General features: G+C 41.6%; 1 protein-coding gene across 2 annotated transcripts in view; it reads left to right on the plus strand.

Annotated features, from left to right (window-relative positions):
• The window catches only part of EFEMP1 (EGF containing fibulin extracellular matrix protein 1), a 678,736-nt gene that overhangs the window by 633,290 nt on the left and 26,893 nt on the right, over positions 1-18,553 (plus strand). For both annotated transcript variants that reach the window (XM_069608055.1, XM_069608056.1), the window contains 2 exons: positions 13,725-13,848; positions 13,957-14,152. In XM_069608055.1, the coding sequence (XP_069464156.1) occupies positions 13,725-13,848; positions 13,957-14,152 (320 nt within the window). The remainder of the gene's footprint in view (positions 1-13,724; positions 13,849-13,956; positions 14,153-18,553) is intronic.

Here is an 18,553-nt window from a genome sequence, read left to right on the forward strand (position 1 = left end):
TCTCAGCCTGATGCAGCAGAATCTGCTTCTTGCACCTCTACCCCTGTCTCTTTCAACAAGGAGGCCTTAATGGAAAGCATAGGCAAACTGCAAGAAATGGGACACAGAAGCTCCTAGGACAAGGTTGTCTAAGAGGATGCAATTGCTAAGAGTGTCAGAATTCTGTAACAATAAGTCAGGTAATTTGGTGTTTGCAAGTCTACTATTGTCCATACTTTTCATATATTCGTGAAGACTAATATAGAACTAAGACGTTTTATCATTTCCTTTTTTCTCTCATTAAATATTCCAGAATTACACGAAAGAGCAGGAGAGTTTGGTATACCTGTAGTAACTACCAAACTGCTAGATATCACCCCCAACCAGCAATAACCCATGGAACGTTCAAAGGTCCCACAGTATGCAAAGCACTGACAAAGCTGCAGAAATCGGTCGACCCGAGTGTTTGAGATAACATTTAATCAGTAGGATGCTCACTGTTTTGCAATCTTGTCATAAATAGGATTTTGCAGAAGATTCACACTCAGCCAAGGGAAGATTAAAGTGGCAATATCGCCCCTGAATATATAATCAGTATGATTTGGAAACTTTTTAACTTTAGCGTCTGGGTCAGATATAAATAAGCATTCAGATAACTTGGATATCCCTTTTAGATAGGAGGCATATCATCACGTTTTATGGCAGGAGCTAGATTAATAGGGAAAACGTAGTCTTTCTGGGTGTGTGTGGATATATTAGTGACATAAGCACAATTTTGGATTCAAATTGACATTTTTTTGGGTGATAGTTGTATTTCCACCCATGGAGTGCCAGTGACTAACCACTTGTGATGATTAAACGTGACATCAACTAGCTGCCACCTGATTAAATGATGCTGCACCCGTGAGTGGCAATTCTCCACCACTTTTCAACATCTGATTCGATGAGTTAGGTTCTTAGATTAGCCTTCCTTGGCTGACAGGTTGTGTCTATATCTCTCTGCTATAAGATCATAAAAACACTTAGGACTGCTGTGACCAACCTCGAAACTGGACAGAGAAGTACAAGGGAGAGAAAAGGCTGCTCTGAGCTATGTCTGAACCCAGACCACAACTCGACTTAGTGGTGTCTAAGTCATGAAGGTAAAACAGCTATAGAAGTAATTGTATACCTCATTCACCTCTACTTTCGTAACATGGGCTGTGAATAGGCTATACTCTTTAAAGATGTGAGTCAGCAGCAAAAGCATACAGACATCAATAGTACAGTAAGTACCAAATACAAGAAATGTCCAAGCATTGCTATATAAACATATTCATTTTACTTAAACACAGAGAGCTCATATAAACAACCCCCTGCAAGGAAAGTACATTATAATACAGAAGGTAAAATGTGCTGATAAGGATGAATAAAACAGTGAACGCACACAATTAAAATGGTTACTTTAAAAATGTCTTTATGTAGGGTAGGAAAAGTGGGTTTCAGCCAGAACTTGGGGCCTAAAGTAAAAGGCCAGGTTAACAAGGTACCTAGAATGCCATGGAATGGAGCAATGAGTTCTCTACCTCATTCTATGGCGCAGCTTCAATAACATCAAGCAGGCTTAATCTGCTTCTCCTAGCAGCAGATGAAGAATATTTGTACAATGCTTCTTGGTGTAGAAGGTGGCTAGGGCTCAGAAGACAGGCAGTTGCGGGAAGTGCCAAACAGTTTAAAGAATCGAATCCCTTAACTGCTAATCTCAGGCCAGGGAAGAATCCAAAGTCTTGCCTCAAAGGAGGCTCACCACGAAAGCTGAATTCGGCTCTCTGGATAGCAGCACTTGGCAGCACTAAAGGTTTCGGTTCGTACAACAGGCAGCCTCTCTATTCCCCAGAAGCAGCTGAGGAAGAGGTCTTTGAACTCCCTATTCCATTAAGATTCCACAGATTGAGTGGTGCTTACTCCTTTACCAGCTAAATTCCAAAAGGCAATCACTCCATTTACAATCCCACTGTCAGTAGCAAACCACAATTATTACAAGTGTTCTCTTTCTTCTGGTGACAGGCCTAGAGTGCTAAGCTTGCAGAAAGTCATGTTGGGTAAAAGGAATTGACGTCTGTTTTCCAAAATGATGGAATGCTTCTTCTTTGGGGCACTTGCCTTCTCTCCTTGTCTGCTACAGATTAATGAGCCTCTTTCATAATTGGCTCTTCTAAGCCCAACCTACCTCTGCTTAACAGGTTCCTTTGAAATGCACATGACCCAGCCCTGCCCATTTTTGTGTCAGATTCTCACTAGGTACAAAGCATGCCCAGGTGCAGCTGAACCAGCATTTTGCAGGCCAGCCTAAAGGGAAAACAGTTTTCAGCAGATTTTCCTTTCATCTGCTCAACTAATGAGTGGAAGGCTAAAATAAGCAGACAAAATTGTAATTAATCGTATGGTGTCATCACTCGTTTCCCGGTTGTGATCTCTCCCCCTGTGGCCAGGGGACAGCAGTCAGTACCTGATCCTGACCCTAAGGGAGAATCACACGGGGTGAGACAGCCTCCAGGAGAGTTTATGACATCATCAGACAAGCCATGTTATCCCCCTTTTGCTTTTGAGGATACCCCATCCATGCCCAATGCCTTAATGCCATATAGTCATACCTCCCCACAGCCACCTAGGAAGGGTACTCATGAAAACACCTTCTCAGACTCTACCTACAAGTCATCCAGAACTGACACGCCCTTAAAGATCACTGAAAATACCCAGATTTTACATGCAAGTTGTTAAGAATGGACTTTCATTCCCATAAATACGAGAATGCTGTGACGAGGAGGATGGGCAGAGTTATGCAGATCAATAGAGGCCAACAACACAAGCTGTGCTCTAGTTGTTGCGAGCGCATACCTGCAGCTGGGAAATTTAAACAGGTAAAGCAGCTGAGAGAGTTGTCCTGCTGGCGAGAGAACGGTGTTCCTCTCGGTATTGACCCAAAGACAGTGTGGGCTGAAAAGTGCTCCGTGGAGCCAACCCGCTGGACAACAAGGAGAAGGGAAGCTTACTGCGGGAAACAATCTGCTGTGGGAATGCCAGAAGCAGATGGAAGGCTTCTGGGCATTGGCAGGTGTTGGAAGGAAGCCTCCACCTTACCGAAGCCTGAAACAACGCAGAAGAGCCCAGTAGTAACCACGCGAGGCAGAAAAGCCGAGAAGCAGGGGCGGTGAGAAGGAAGGGAATGTTGAACGACTGCCCCTGGCTTGCCGTGGGAGAAAAAGAATATGCCAGCAAGAGCCGGTGAGTCCACCCAAGGGAAGCGGGACACTGGGACATATTGCCAGCCATGCCAAACCCAAATAATTATTAATGAAGTACATGAAAGAGAACGAGCAAGTGAGCATTGCTTTAAGGGGAGAACGGAACCCTTGTAAGAGACTTTCAAGCTTGTGAGTGTATGCATTACACATATGAGAAAAACCCTGCCAGGATAGTATACCAGGCAGATACGGTTCAAGATAAAGCAAATATAAGAGTCTATCAAGTTTGGACGTATGCGCAGAACACACATGAGAGAAGCCCTGACAGGTATACCAGGCAAACTAAAGGTGTAAAGGAAATACATATATAAGAAAAGACCTGGCAAGCGAGTATACCTGTCAGACACAAGTTGCAAGTGTGATCATATATGAAAATCCCCAACAGGAGAGTATACCAGGCAGATGCAAGTTATGTGTATGTTCATATGAGAAAGTACTGGCAGGAAAGTATACCAGGCATGGTCAAGCTGAACAGTGTGTAAAATATATTTCGCCAAGAAATCCTCAGAAGAGCACATCAGGACTAGGAAAAGGATGCGGAAATATATAAAAGAAGGGAGAAAACCTGGCAGGAGGGTTCCCCCAGGGATCCTAACAAGATCAAGAGTCAAGTTGTTTTGTGTACCAGTTGTGTTGTTGATCAAAAGAGGCTCAAGGAACTGATATTCTTGAATATAAAACAGGGTGAAGAGAAATCCAGGGGAAGGGAACAACCCTCTGGAGCAAGAACTCTATCTTTCTTGAACGTTTGTGTTGGAGTTACGCATTTATAAATCACTGAAGGCCAAAGACATTACCCTTTTCACCTTAGTAAATTTTGTTAGAATGTGAAGGCCATAATAGTACTTTGGAAATGGGATGGTTTTGCTTTGGGCATTCTGGCATTGACAGACCTTTAGTTTTATTTTTAGATAGGGAAACAACTCTTACAGCAGTGACAGAGAGGCATTTCCCCACCCCTTTTATGTTAATAAAATGATTTGACCAAAACCATGACTCCCCTGTGTCCGAGTCTCATTCCTGGCTCCACACAATAGGCCTCATCGCGAGTTGGGCGGTAACGCCAGCGCTATTACCGCCGGCGCTATTCCCCCTACCGCCAAACCCCCGGTGCTATTAGTGCCGGATCACAGGTTTGGCGGAACAGTTAGTGCCCATTTGACCCATTCGGGAATTCCTCATTCCCCATTGGGCCCAATGGGGAAAATTCGCGCTCTTACCGCCGGCAGATTTACCGCCGGTGGTAATAGCACCAAAAATCACCAAATTTAACGCAAGGCCATGATCTGGCGGACCCTTAAATGCGGCAGTACTAGCGCTACCGCCGGATTTAAGGGTTACCACCAGACTCGTGATGAGGCCTAATATATTTTAGCAGCTATTTTGTGATTGGCAATGACTACACTTCAAGTTGCATTACTATATCCATCTTTTGGGAGGGTATAGCTTATTTTGTGTTCAACCCAGCCTCCAATTTCAAGGAAGCTTCAGTTCTGCTACCGGTTATAAGATTTATTTGCAATGATTTTGAGTTTACCATGAAAAATAACATTCTCTTTTTTTCTGTGAACACTAAAAATCATAGGATGCCAGCTTCCATTGGTTGTCATGGACCTAGCCTCCCATTCGATTGCTGTTAGGACATTCTTAGCAAGTATGCCAAACAAAAGCAGTGTGCCAATACACATTAACAAACATGTTTGGCACTGCACTTTTAAAACAAACCCTATTTTGCTGTCACATAGCTTGGGATAAGCACTCATTAAAAGTACATAATATACTGTAGTAACACCTTAATTGAGTAGCTGTCTACCTGGCTTTATATTTGTAAAAAAAAATGCAATGGGTAATGCAACATTAAATTGGAATCATTTAGTCAAAAGAAACACCTGCCTATTAATGAACAATTGAATAATACATTGATTAAATATATTCACTCGTTTAAAACAGCAAATGAAATGATGACCATAGCATTTACAATATATTCACATTCAAAATATTGTAAAGATTAATGATTTTTAAGTTTATAAAACTAGGTGTTTGTGAAATGTCAAAGTTACAAAACAAATTGCAAATCACTCACTATCGTGCTGGGGTACTAACTTGTTGTAATGCTTTGGGATTTAGAACAAATAACACGTCGATTATAAAATAACACTTTATTTCTCCAGGTAAAAGAAAGAGCGGATGGGACCCCTTGTTCAGCCCCTCTATATACTATGCTAAATAATGCTCGCTAAGTACTTCTGTTTAAATTAATGCATTCCAGGACACCCATGCAAACAAAAACACCATTAATCTGTGAAATGTGTGGATTACTCTGACTTTATAAATCTGATTTGATCCTTTGCTTCCGCAGTGACGTGAGAAATGGATTAATGAATTTGCAATCTGTGACACTATAACGTGTATTCTATAAGAATGCAAACTATACGTTCATTTAGGATCTCTATGAAGTTGGGTGATTTCTATTGGTCCGATATTGGGATAGGTCAGTCATCTTGGACAATATTACAAGGCTCCCTCATCTCTAATTGGTTAATTTCTGTGAAGCTACACGATGGGCATGGTTTTACATTTAACGTATCAGAGCTCTCCTTTTCTTTGGGAGTGTCACATGTCCAAACTGTCTATACTCTTGCGTAGTGATATCATCAAGAGGACAATTTTGCTGAAATATGTCTGATGCTTAATAAACAGACGATTTAAATACTTCAGAAACTGAAAAATAATTACATTGAATTAGCATGATGAGCTGTTTTCAACCACTCAATGTTTGCTTCTCTAGGACGAGTAGAAACATAAAAATAGTTCTAGCATGTAAAAACGTGCTTTAACCTATTCTAAACTGATATTTTCTGAAAGTGAACGTGCCTTCCTTCGCATATACGTATTCAGTATTTTTGTATTATGTGTTCCTGCAGTTAAACGCAATTCTAAACGCTGGGTGCAACAGCTTAAAGCATATCCGTTTTTAAAGTTTTTCTTTTAAGCACTCAGCAGCTTTTTGCTTCAAATTACTCAAAGTGAACACAAGCCGTAAGTCTGTTTCTTTGTAGATACCAAATAAATTTACAACTTGGAATAAATAAGCTCATCAGCCTTCTTAATGCCTGTGTGAAAAAAAGACGAACGACATATTTCCAGACTGATAAGACCATGTAGCTCATTTTCAATGCCCCCGAATCGTAAATGGAGGGGCTAAAGACAGACATAACACAGTCATGTCTGTCTTGACACCTCCATTCATACTCGGGAGGATAGCTCAAGGGCAACGTGCTCGCCCTGGAAGGAAGCAAGGCAACACGGAGCAACACATGTTTGATCCCCGGGTTTGCGCTTAGAAACCTCTGGGTGTTAAGCGCATTCAAAATAACCTATCATATCTTATCATGATCCAGGAGATTTTCTTTGAATTTTTGAAGGTGGAAGGCAGAGGAGTAACAGGAGTTACGTGTCCCCTCCCATTTGCCATCCACCTTTAAAAACAACTTGGTTTATGCCTTTTCCTGCTACGTCAAAACAATCATTTCCCAGGGAAACTGCCTGCTTTTGCAGCAGGAACAAAACAGACAGTTTCCTGAGGAAATCATTGTAAATGCTGCCTGCCATGTACTCATGGCAGGCAGCATTTACTCTATTTACACTGCGGAGAGCAAATAGAGAAGTGTAGAGAGGCGTACACCACTTCTTTACACTGCTCATTTGCACTTTGCAGTGCAAATGATGACAATTGCCCAGAGGCGACCTGTTTGCATGTAAGTGCAAACATAAGCTGTCTCCTCTGGGCAATTTACGTTTTTCTTTAAAATGAGCCCCTATGTGTTAACAGACCATGTGCCAAGGGAGTTATAATATTTCTTAATGTCTGTAAAATGTAAAGTGTAACGAGTCTGAGGGCCACGTAAGCTCAAAGGGCAATGTGCATCTGAGTCTATAGATGCAAATGCTGGCAGACCATAGCAATTATCAGGCGTTTCCCAAGTCTGCCCGTAGTAAATCCAACAGGCTATAGCAAGCTCCGACTCTAATGCTCAAAAACAGAATCTAATCAGTTGAGACAATTGATATCATTTATTAATTTAAAATGATTTTCTGTCCAAATATGGTCAGGTGGTCTGAGTCAGATAACGACACTTCTGGTCCTCTACTTGTAGAATCTAGTAATGTGTTTATGGGGCGTTCATAATAACAAGCCAGCAAGCCCATTATTGTATTATTTTATTATTATTTTATTCGACTTTTTGCTCACCCCTGGCCCTACCCAGAGGGCCTCAGGGTGCCTTGCATGCTTCAAAGGTTGAAAAGGTGGGAGGTGAAATATAGGTTACAAAATGTTTTCAGTGTAGGATGGGAAGATTAAGATAAACAAATGGCAGCAATGGAGGAGGGCTGGTTGATCGTTGGGAAAACAGGTATGTTTTGAGGCTCTTTCGGAAAGTGGTGATGGAGGGTGCTTTGATGATCTGAATAGGCAAGGGGTTCCATGCTTTGGGTGCCCACTGGGTGAATGCTTGTTTGTGTGTGCATGTTAGTTTGCAGAGTGGATTGTGTAGAAGATGCAGGCTGGCTTATCTGGTGCCTGTGGTGGTGATGGATTGATAAGGTTCTGTCCAAGGGATTCTACATATAGGTTGAGGAACAGTGGAGACAGGGAGGATTCTTGTCGGACACCGTCCTTGACCAGGGTATAGTCTGAACAATAGGGGGTTGTGGAGACAAAGTCTGTTCTGTCAGTGAGGAAGGAGGTGAAGCAGTTGAGAGCAGTGCAATGGTGTGGTTGATGGTATTGAAGGCCGCAGAGAGGCCGAGGAGTACAAGTAGTGCTGTGTGTCCTTTGTGATGTTGTAGAGGTCATCGAGGATGTGAAGTGTAGTGGTTTCAATGTTGTGTCTGGGTCAAAAGTCAGATTGGAAAGGGTTGAGGAGGTTGTTTGTGGTGATGTGTTGTTGCAGTTGGTTAGTGAAGAAACATCCCATGACTCTGTTGAAATATGACGGGCTAGTAATAGGCTGTTAGTTTTTGGGGATTGTGAGCTTGAGGTGTGGGTTTTATTTTTGGAAAGCAGTGATTTATTCCAGTTGTGAGTTCAGAGGGGATGGTTCCAAGCTAGAGACAGGAGTTGATGATGTTAAGCCAGTGCAGAGCGAGACTGGTGATCCAATTGGATATGGCTTGAGGGGGGCATGCGTCAGCCATGAAGTGTGCAAGTTTGGTTTTAGCAGCAACGGCAATGAGATGGTCTGGTGATATGATGGAAGGTGTCCCATGTGTTTGAATGTTTGGGAGCAGGGGTGGGAGTGGGAGAACAGAAGGGAGGGATTGTCTATTGTGTAATTTTTAGTTGAAGTAGTCCATGAGGGAGTTGCATACTGAAGTGGATTGGGGTGTGTAAGGTATGCATGGTGCTATGGAAATTGATTTGAATAGGTTCTGTGTATGATTGGTGCAGATTACAGATCTTGTAGTCGGTAGGTGGCTTTGGCATTGTGTATGACTGTTTTGTATTTGCTGTGGTAGTGTATGAGGGCTGTCCTGGTTGTGGGGCATGGGTTCTTTAGCCAGACTCTTTCAAAGTGTCTGGCTTCCTGCTTGATAGAGAGGATGGAACTATTGAACCATGGTTTATGGTGGTAGTTGTGCTGTGTTGTGACAAGGGGGGGCAATTTTGTCTAGTGCCTGTGTGATGATGATGTTGTAATTGGTGTTGAGAATGGAGGATCTGCGTGTGGAATTCGAGGGGGTGGTATGAGTGGTACTAACACTGTGTGTTTAATGTGGCAGAGGTTGAGGGAGATGTGTGGTAGGTGGGGGGATCTTGTGTGGAAGAGTGAGTATGAAGGGGATTGCAAAGTGATCCACAATGCTCAGACTTGACTTTCATGGAGACATGATTTTTGCTTGAATTTAAAAGGTCCGGGGAATTACTTGCTCTGTGTGTGAGGTTATTGATTAGTTGTGTGAGGTCATAGCGGGTAAGTGGATACTCTTTAGTATGTGATTGCTGTCTGGATGGGCACTAAAAGGGTTGAAGTCACTAAGGTAGATATTGATGCAGGGTGAGCTGAGGTTGTTACTTGTGAAGTCAGCCTAGTCAGTGTGCAAGTTGGGATTGTGTGTTGTGGTGTGGTAAATGCAGTGGATAAAAGTGGGTTGTGTGTGTCAAGGAGGGAAGCAAGTGAGAGACAGTTATTCAAAGGAAGTGGATGGGGTGTGGTTACTAAGTGTGACTGAGTATATATAATAGCAATGCCACAACCTTGTTTGTGTGTGCATTCTCAGTGGTGGATGAGATAGTGTTGGGGGTCGCATGTCAGGGATAATAGGTGAGTAGTGGGAGTTGAGCCATGTCTCTTTTAGAAAGTGGATGTCTAGGGAGTGTGTGCTAATGAGCTCATTCATTTCATGGGTCTGTGTTAGCAGGTGCAGAGTGGCAGAGGAGCAGCATGCAGGTGAATGTAGTTAGCTGTACTTTGTTGGACTTAGAGATTTGAATGTTGTTTGTGTGCTTTGCTTGTGTCTTGTTTGTGGCATCCAGTGGCAAACAGGCGATAACTGGGGACCAAGAATGAAACAATGAAAGATATTAGCACCAACCCGTAGCTCAGTGCTCCATTTGTTCTCCACAGCTTTGTGAATGGGCTCCCAGAGGAAATTGCTTATACTCCCAAAATAACCCAGAAGTAGTTCTACAGGAAACAAATACAAACTGGAAACAGGAAACCAGTCCTCTTTTCCTGGTGAAAGTGATTGAAGCAGAATCACAGAATGCTGGAAGGAGCAGGAGAGAAGGCTGCTAAAGGGGCATCAGACTTCAAAATGGCACCACTATAGAAAGAAGGGGGATAAAATCGAAGCCCTACCTGTGGATCAACAGAAGAGAGAATGCAGTCAGCTAGAGCTGAGGCCTGGTTTTAAAAGAAAGGGGATGCCAGTGCATGCATATTGGGGGCCTTCACAAAGGCACCCCTATGAGTATGGGGGTTCAAAGCTACCTGTTGATGGAAGGAAGAGAGAATGCAGTCAGATACAGGCCAGGCAGGATTTTAATATGGACTGCTGGTACATGCATATCGGGGGTCGTCAGACTGTATAATGGCAACATCTAACCCTACTGGTGGATGGAAGGACGATAGAATGATGCATCTGGTTAGTAGAGTGGATAAACACATCACATACACTTTGCTTGTGAAGGGATGCAGTGATTTAAAATCTTCAGATTCTCGTGACAAAACAAAGACTATTAGTAGATAACCAGGCACACCTAACACTGTTCTTTCTCTTACTTAACATCTCCACAGTAAAACATGTCAAAGCTTATTTTAGGTTTAAGTAAAACATAGGTGTTTCTGCCTGGTTGTAGTTTTAATTCTTGGGAACAATAACTTGTTCTGGGTTAGTCTGCTAATCCACAGAGAAACAGAGGTATTTAGAATTGTGATCAACCCTTAGTCAAACTCAACATAAAGCCTTTTGAGATCCAGATTAAATAATGGACATCCACATTCATCATCAGTGCATACTATCAATGTAAACAGTAATAATCACATTAAGATGATTGCATCGGTAGAAAAATGAACTTTTGTAGGGTTAGTGTCAGAAATAAGCTTCTTTTTTCATACTATTTTTGTCTCCTTTAAATAATGTTTTTCAGTAGCTACTAAAACACAAAAAAAATTGTTTTAGGGTTACACCCATCCTATGAATGCACGTGTTTAGCGGAGCATGGTTTTGATACCCAGGGATACACAGAAGGTACTACTTAAATGTATTCGTTTTTTTAAAAAAGAACCAGTATTATGGTTTACCGAAAAGCTAATACTATATTTAGCTACATATACAATTTTAAAAAAAATCCACTTTAATTACAGAACATTATGGTAGCAAGTTATAAAGAAATGTGTTTATCATTCATAATGCATGTCCAAAAGATGTCCACTCTTGGTTGGCTGTTCTTCAATACAAATTTTACAAAAGGTTTTAAAGAATTTAACTCAGAGCAATTCATTCAGATAGTAGATGTTTCAATGTTTCTAATTTACCTTTTTTTTAATAAAAACTGCAATTTCGTAAGAATAGGCCCCATTACAAGTTTGGTGGTGTGGGAAAAAAGTGGCTGTAATTCCGTTACTGACACTTTTCTCACACCACCAAATTATAATGTTTATCAGATTTACATCTGGTGGAATTACAGTGCGGTAAATCCTCCAAGTTTCAGAGGAAAATTGGTGTATTCACCTCGTGTTTGCTGGATGTAAATCCTCTGCTTTACTTCAAAAAATGAACAGATTTACTGTACTGTTATTCTGCTCCTGTTAAATATGTAATGTACTTTATTTGGGCCTCTCAAAACTGCTTTGCTTAACATTTCAAATAAAGAGTTTTCCAAAACGTTTGTAATTTTAAAATGTTGTGTAAACTTTTTCATGAATTCTAACCAATGAATCAATGAATCAATTCTAAAGTCCTCAACTTCTAGCTCCTGTGATGATTAAAAGAGGTTACGCCAAATGCATCCCTCTAATTTAGAAAACCACCTGCTTGCACCCACTTCTATACTGTGTCTATACCATACAGGATAACCCTATAATATGTCTATGTATGGATCACACTTCAATAGTTTCCCTTCATAGTAGCTTTGTTGCTACCAGTATCCATGGTGCCAGTTGTCATCTGTATGTTAAATAATTCTCCTATTCGAAAACTAGAAGGCACTGCAGCGGATAGTTTCATGAAGGCTGCGTTAATCCTTCACATGCATATTTGTTCTGCTGTGTATTTTTCGGTGTTGGGTTGCTAAAACTGATGCACAACGATTAGTACAGATAGGTGCCTTATTAATTCATCCTATGGGCTGGCAGACCCATCCAGGTAGAAACCAATAATGCGCCTGTTCAATGCACAACTCATTTTGTGAAAGTGAGGCTAATAGGCCTGCCTGACTTTAATACAGAATCCATTTACCTGAGCTCCTGAAAAAACATAGAAAGTTTCCCTTGCAGGTGGATAACCGTCTTCACTATGAATATGGTGGTACACATGAGGCCTCATTACAAGTTTGGCACTAGTGCCGGACTTTGTTAACATTCAAGGAAACCTTACCAGTACTGCCTGCTTTTCTGTGGATATTCTCCACACTAAAAGGTTACATGCATGTGATACCTGCTCATGCGGTAACGTAACACCACATGCAGCAGGGGGAAAGACAGAAGGGTCTGCCTGAATCAAGAGAGCCCGTCCAGTGCTGCATGGTTACTGTACGCAGTAAAGGTAAACGAGTTTTGAAATACCACCAAACTCTTAGTGATGCGGATGGTATTTGAAATACCACCCAGATCTCATCTTTTTGTCCCATGTAGTACTTTTCATGTAGCCCATGTCGTAAATATCCAAAGCAATCGAACCTCATAATTAGGTGGCTTTTTAAATATAACAAGTATTTAAAATGCCATCTTTTTGCTGTTGCCACCATCCTTTTTATAATACCACCTTAATATACATTGGGATTGAATGTGATATTAAGGGCAGGGGATGCATACATAGAGCCTGACTCACAAAGCAGTTTTCAATGAGATTTTCCCATTAAAAGATTATTTGTGAAACAAGCCCACTGTTTTGCATATGTCAAATAACCCCTATACTCCCCATCCAAAATGTTGTAAGTACCCATGCCATAAATATCCCAAGGAAAACGAAATTCGTCGGTGGTATTTGTAAAACAAGTGGTATGTAAGATACCACATGCTTTTTCTGTTACTGCGATACTCATATTTGTGTCTTTAATATACTCTAATTGGATCATTGGGTATGACCGGTTTGGACAATTCCATTGCAGTGTACTTGGTGTACTCTCTTTGTAGATCCTGGGATTCGTCGGGTGTTCCTAAGGCAACCACCTGCTAGGTGAACGGTATCCATATTTAACAGGTTATCTCTTCCAGATCAATTTCCATTGCTCAAAGTACAGATTGAGGTTCTGACAGTGAACATTAGTTGTGTCAGCTTCCTGTTTCCCGCCTTTTAGAAAACTCATGAGTCATGACTCACTGAGGCAATTGAGTCTGTTCTTTCCCAAATTCAAGATGAAAACACTTAAAGGGAGAGACCTCTATGCTAAGGAATCACATTTTCAAATTAATTTTAATTTGCCCTTCAATGTAAATCTTGCAAAAAGACACTGAAAACGTTCTTTTCTGGTATGTTATTCTACTCTTATGCAATGGCTATTGTGTGGATTTTTCTAAGGGAGTAAGAGTGCCCAAAGAATGGGGCTTCCCCCTTTTTCGTTACAAACGTTCAACTATTTTACAGAACAGTGCCTCAGAATGTTTCTAAATTGAATGTATAGCACATGAAAATAGGACTTAAAGGACTGCTTTGGGCATGCATGTAAGACAGGAAATGATTGGGTGTCTTCTGTTTTAAAGTGTTGAAGTTAATAGCTTACTTGTTTCTTATTAGATATAAATGAGTGTGATGCTGTTAATGACTGTAGCGATGATGAAATGTGTTGGAATTATTATGGAGGATTCCGCTGCTACCCAAGAAATCCTTGCCAGGAGCCTTACTCCCTCATGTCAGAGAAGTAAGCCAAACCATACATTTATAACATGAGACTGCGTAAAACAATGGAATTGTATCTGAGGTATGTCTTGTGCAAATTTCACTTAAATCTATTTTTCTATTGTTTTAGCCGCTGTGTTTGTGCCATGTCGAATCCATTGTGCAGAGACCTTCCGTACACAATTGTACATAAATACATGAGTATCCGCTCAGACAGATCAGTCCCATCTGATGTATTCCAAATTCAAGCAACAAACATCTACGCCAACACAATAAACACATTCCGAATCAAGTCTGGAAATGAAAATGGAGATTTCTACTTGCGGGTAAGTAGCCTGATGTGCATGTGCTGTGCCTGTTCTGCAGCGATGAGCTAGGATGTGGCCTTCTGAGAACTGTCCATGTTCATAGAGCTGAGCACAGCTACAGCAGTGTGACACTGTAGATCGTTTTCTCTGTCTCCATCTCCAACTCCTTCTGATGTTCTTCCACTCCCTTCAGTTCCCTGGTAGTACTAGCTTTTATAACGAGGAAGTAAAGACGCAGTAGATATTAATGTACACCTGCGGCAGGCGAAGAAGATAAGCTGGTCCTTGTCTCAGAAGCAGAATGTCCCAAATGCAAGGTATTGACAGGATAGGACACGTCGTGCACTATGGGCCTGGTTCCCAAAGATTGCCACTGGAGCAGAAGAGGCAATGTATTCTTAACTTGACAAGAATCAGAAAATGTATTGAAGTTGTTCCTTGGATACAGGCTATTCACTTCACAATCACAGTCATGGCAAAGCACTCAATTGCATCTATGCAATTGCCGGATCCAGAAGCACTGTATCTATAACAAATGTTGAGAGTGAGCGCATACAGAAGCACTGTATCTATAACAAATGTTGAGAGTGAGCGCATATCTTCAGAGGAGGAATATTATCAAGTCACATCCAAAGACCCCCCAAACCAAAATTGGACAAAGAAGGTATCCTAAATCTCTGAGGACACAACAATAAAAACAACTACAGCAGAGCGGAAAAATACTTCAGCCAAAAGAATCACTCCATTATTCACTGAAGACAGGATAGCCTGTGGGTTAGCATATGGTGTATTCAGCAAGCACAGAGGAGAAACTGGCAAGTGCACTCTCTACACTGCTGCTGAAATGAGATTGTGACACTCATTAAATGACTTGTGTGATCTTTTCACAGATCACTTGACGGTATAGGCCCCAAAACGTGCTGTGAGTTCTTCAACCTCAAAAAGGATTAAACCTGTTTCTAAATAAAAACCTTCATGAGCTTTGTGCTCAGTGTAAAGACAGATAATCATTAAGCACAATAAGGAAAGAGTCATTGGGCCTGATTCATGGAAGTGTTTTATAATGGTGCAATCCCATAGGAAAACGTTCCAAGAATCAGGCACATTCTGTCTCACAATGCAGTAAGAGTGCACAGGAGTCCTCGGACACATGCTCAGCTGCAATGATGCAAATGAGACGATGCCTGTGGGCGTCACTGATTTGCCCGTGCGACTTAACAACTCATTCACAAAGCTCCAGACTTGAGCAAATGTGGAGAGAGATGCTCACCTGCAAATGTGGCCCACAAACATGTGCTCCAGAGCATCGGTAAGATGTTCCAAGCATCTCCGGATTTTCCACAGAGTTAGGGTGTGTGAATCGGGCATAAGGGAGCAGGTGAAAATCTGAAATGCTTACGGTCATCTCATTTTTTCCAGTGCAAATATTTGTGAATCAGGCCCTATGTGTGTAGTCGATAAAACGGGTACCTTCTGTGTTTAAATGCATATGAACAAAGCTTTGTTTAACATGAATTAAAAACAATACTAGAAACATACTAATGATCTTAAATGTGGGGGAGCAAGCTACAGTCTGGACAATAAGGGTGCGGGCAGGTGTCACCAAATGGTTTAATGTGCACTCTGTTCATGACCAGTAGAAAGATAATGAAGAAAGAAATCATTACTTGGGTAAGGGAGGAGGAGATTCCAAGGGGAAAGTAATAATGATGTGGATACAATGGCAACATTTTAATTCAACTCGAGACGGTAGGGACTGTTTAAATAATTATACTATTTTCACATGTTTTGCACTTGAAGAGAGCAAACATGTAGCAATATTGTTCGATTTAACTTGTGCGTCAAGAAATGGTTACGCCCCACCACCCTTCCCTGAAGTTAATTTTACGGCATGAGGAGGGAAACAAACATTTTCATGCAGTAAAAGCAAGATGCGTATTTATGTATTTTCCACATTGTTAACTACAGTAAGGAGTTTGGGTAATATTTCATCTAGCTTTGTCGTCCCTGTGTTGATCTACTTTGATTCTTCTAGTTGGTAGGAAAATGTGTTAAATGACATCAGATGTACATTTGTCATTCTGTGGAAACCGTAGGAGCATGAATACAATCTGGCCTGACTGTGGAAGAATTGGTTTGGGTTTGTTTTCGAAATTATGTGCAAACTCCCTGCACATGGGAGCTGCAGCAATCACAGTTGCCTCCGTGTACTCCCCATATTTCTCTGCTTGCGAGCAAGTTCCTGCTGCTGGTTCCACCTTTCTTTGACGTACTTCCGTCTGATGTTACTTCAGAGACATTAGGCAGATTCTATTACTATATTATCCCCCTTTGTAAGGAGAAAGGGGGTTCAGTCCATTATGAAGTCATTGAGCCTCATTACAAGTTTGGCAGCCCGGGATAAAAGTGAGAGTTATTCTGTTACCACCACTTTTCCTGCACTGCCAAATTATAATTTTGGTGGATTTACTGCTGGTGGAATTAACGCACAGTAAATATGCTGTTTTTCAGGGGTGAAGTGACAGATTCACGTCCAGTTTATTGCTGAAGTTAAATCCTCCACTTAACTCCCAAAATCATTGGATTTACTGCACAGTAATATTCCGCTAGTGGTAAATCTGCCCAAAATCCTCATGGAGTCCTATGCACTCCAAAATGTTATGTTATGTTAAATTGATTTATACCGCACACTGCTACCATTTGCATGGTCTCCACGAATTCAGGTGACTCTGTAAGAAAGTGGGTTGGGTAGGTTAGTGAAGAAAAAGGGATAGGATAGAGGTAGTGCTCTTCTGTTGGTGCTTGCAGTACCATGAGAAACTGGTGTCTGTGCGTGTCAGCTTTCTGAATATGTTTGGATTGTGCACACTGGGGTTATTGTGTCCGGAGGTGCAACGTCCAGTGTCCGGGTTGTTTGTTTGTGGCAGTTTGTTCTTGGGCCATGTGAGGCATGCGTGGGGTATGCTGGAGAGGAGCGAGGAGCAGGGTGGTCAATGGTTAGTTGTTGGCAGTGTGGTTGTTTTATTATAGGTTCCAGGATCTATGCTGTCTCTTGATTGTCTTGGGTTTGCGGTGATGGTTGCGGGAGGTGCCTGTTTATATGCTAGACTCAGTGAATTGAATAGCCAGGTTTTCAGTCGTCTTCTGAAGGTAAGGTAATCTTCTGTAATTCTTATTTCATTTGGTATTGAGATCCATAGATTGCCTATTACATGGGACAATGTGGTTCCTCAGAATGCTCTTTTTTTGTAGTGTTTCAGTGTTTCATTTGGATTTTGAGGTTGTTGCTCGATCTTAGATTTCTTCCTGGTTGGTAGCGGTTGATTTTGACTTGGAGGAATTTGACTCCTTGTCTGTGTAGTTATTTGTAGCCCATGCAGAGGGCTTTGAAGTTAATGCATTGTTTTTAGTAGGTCCCAGTGTAGGCTTCTCGGGGCTCTTGTGATGTGGTCTCTTCTGTTTAGTCTGCGCAGTATCCTTGCTTCAATATTTTGGATAAGGTGGAGTTTTTCAGTTAGACGTTCTGGGATTCCACGGTAGAGGCTGTTTGTGTAGTTCATTCTTAATAATACTAAGAAGTTGATTGTGAGGGTTCTGTGTGGGAAGGAGAGGTAGGGGAGGATATTTCTAATTAGTCGCAGGAGGTTGAAACATTTCTTAGCTATCGCGTTCACTTGTGGTTATAGTGAGAGTCTGTTATCCATGATTATTCCCAGGTTTTTTATCATGGCAGATGCTTCCGGTTGGGTTCCCATGCCTGGTGTCCAATTCAGTTGTGTGTCTGTTATGTTATTCACTGAGGGGGAGATCATTATTTCTGTTTTGGTCAGATTTAGTTTGAGATTGTTCATTGTCATCCAGGTGTACATGTCCATGATGCATTTGTTGAGGGGGTCGTTTGGGTCATGGGTTGAGGTTATCTTGAAGATGAGTTGGGTATCATCTGCATAGTTGTAGGTGGTCAGTCTGTGGGTTTGAATGAGTTTCATTAGCTTGAAGAGGAGTGGCGAGAGGTTAGAACCTTGTGGTATGCTGCAGGAGATGTTTTTGGTGTTAGGTAAGTTCTTTCGTTTAGCATTGTAGAGTGTATTCTTTTACTCCGCATTCCGTCAGTCTCTGGATTAGAGTTGTGTATCTGATTGTGTCAAAGGTGGCTGGTATGTCTAATAATATGAGGGCTGATCAGATGCTGTTGTCTGCATTTATTTTTAGGTTGTCCCAGAAGGATAGAAGTGCTGATTCTGTTCCTCTCATGGGTCTGTAGCCGACTAGGGAGTGGTCGAGTGCTCCGTTGGTTTCGGCATGGTTGAGTAGGATTTTCTAAATGTTGGTCTCCAATAGTTTTGCTGGGTAGAATAGATTCAATATAGGTGTGTAGTTGGCTGGATCTTTCACACTTCCTTTTTCACTTATTAAGAG

Source organism: Ambystoma mexicanum, chromosome 4q (assembly GCF_040938575.1).
Source record: "Ambystoma mexicanum isolate Mex_15411 chromosome 4q, UKY_AmexF1_1, whole genome shotgun sequence".
Lineage (NCBI taxonomy): Eukaryota > Metazoa > Chordata > Amphibia > Caudata > Ambystomatidae > Ambystoma > Ambystoma mexicanum.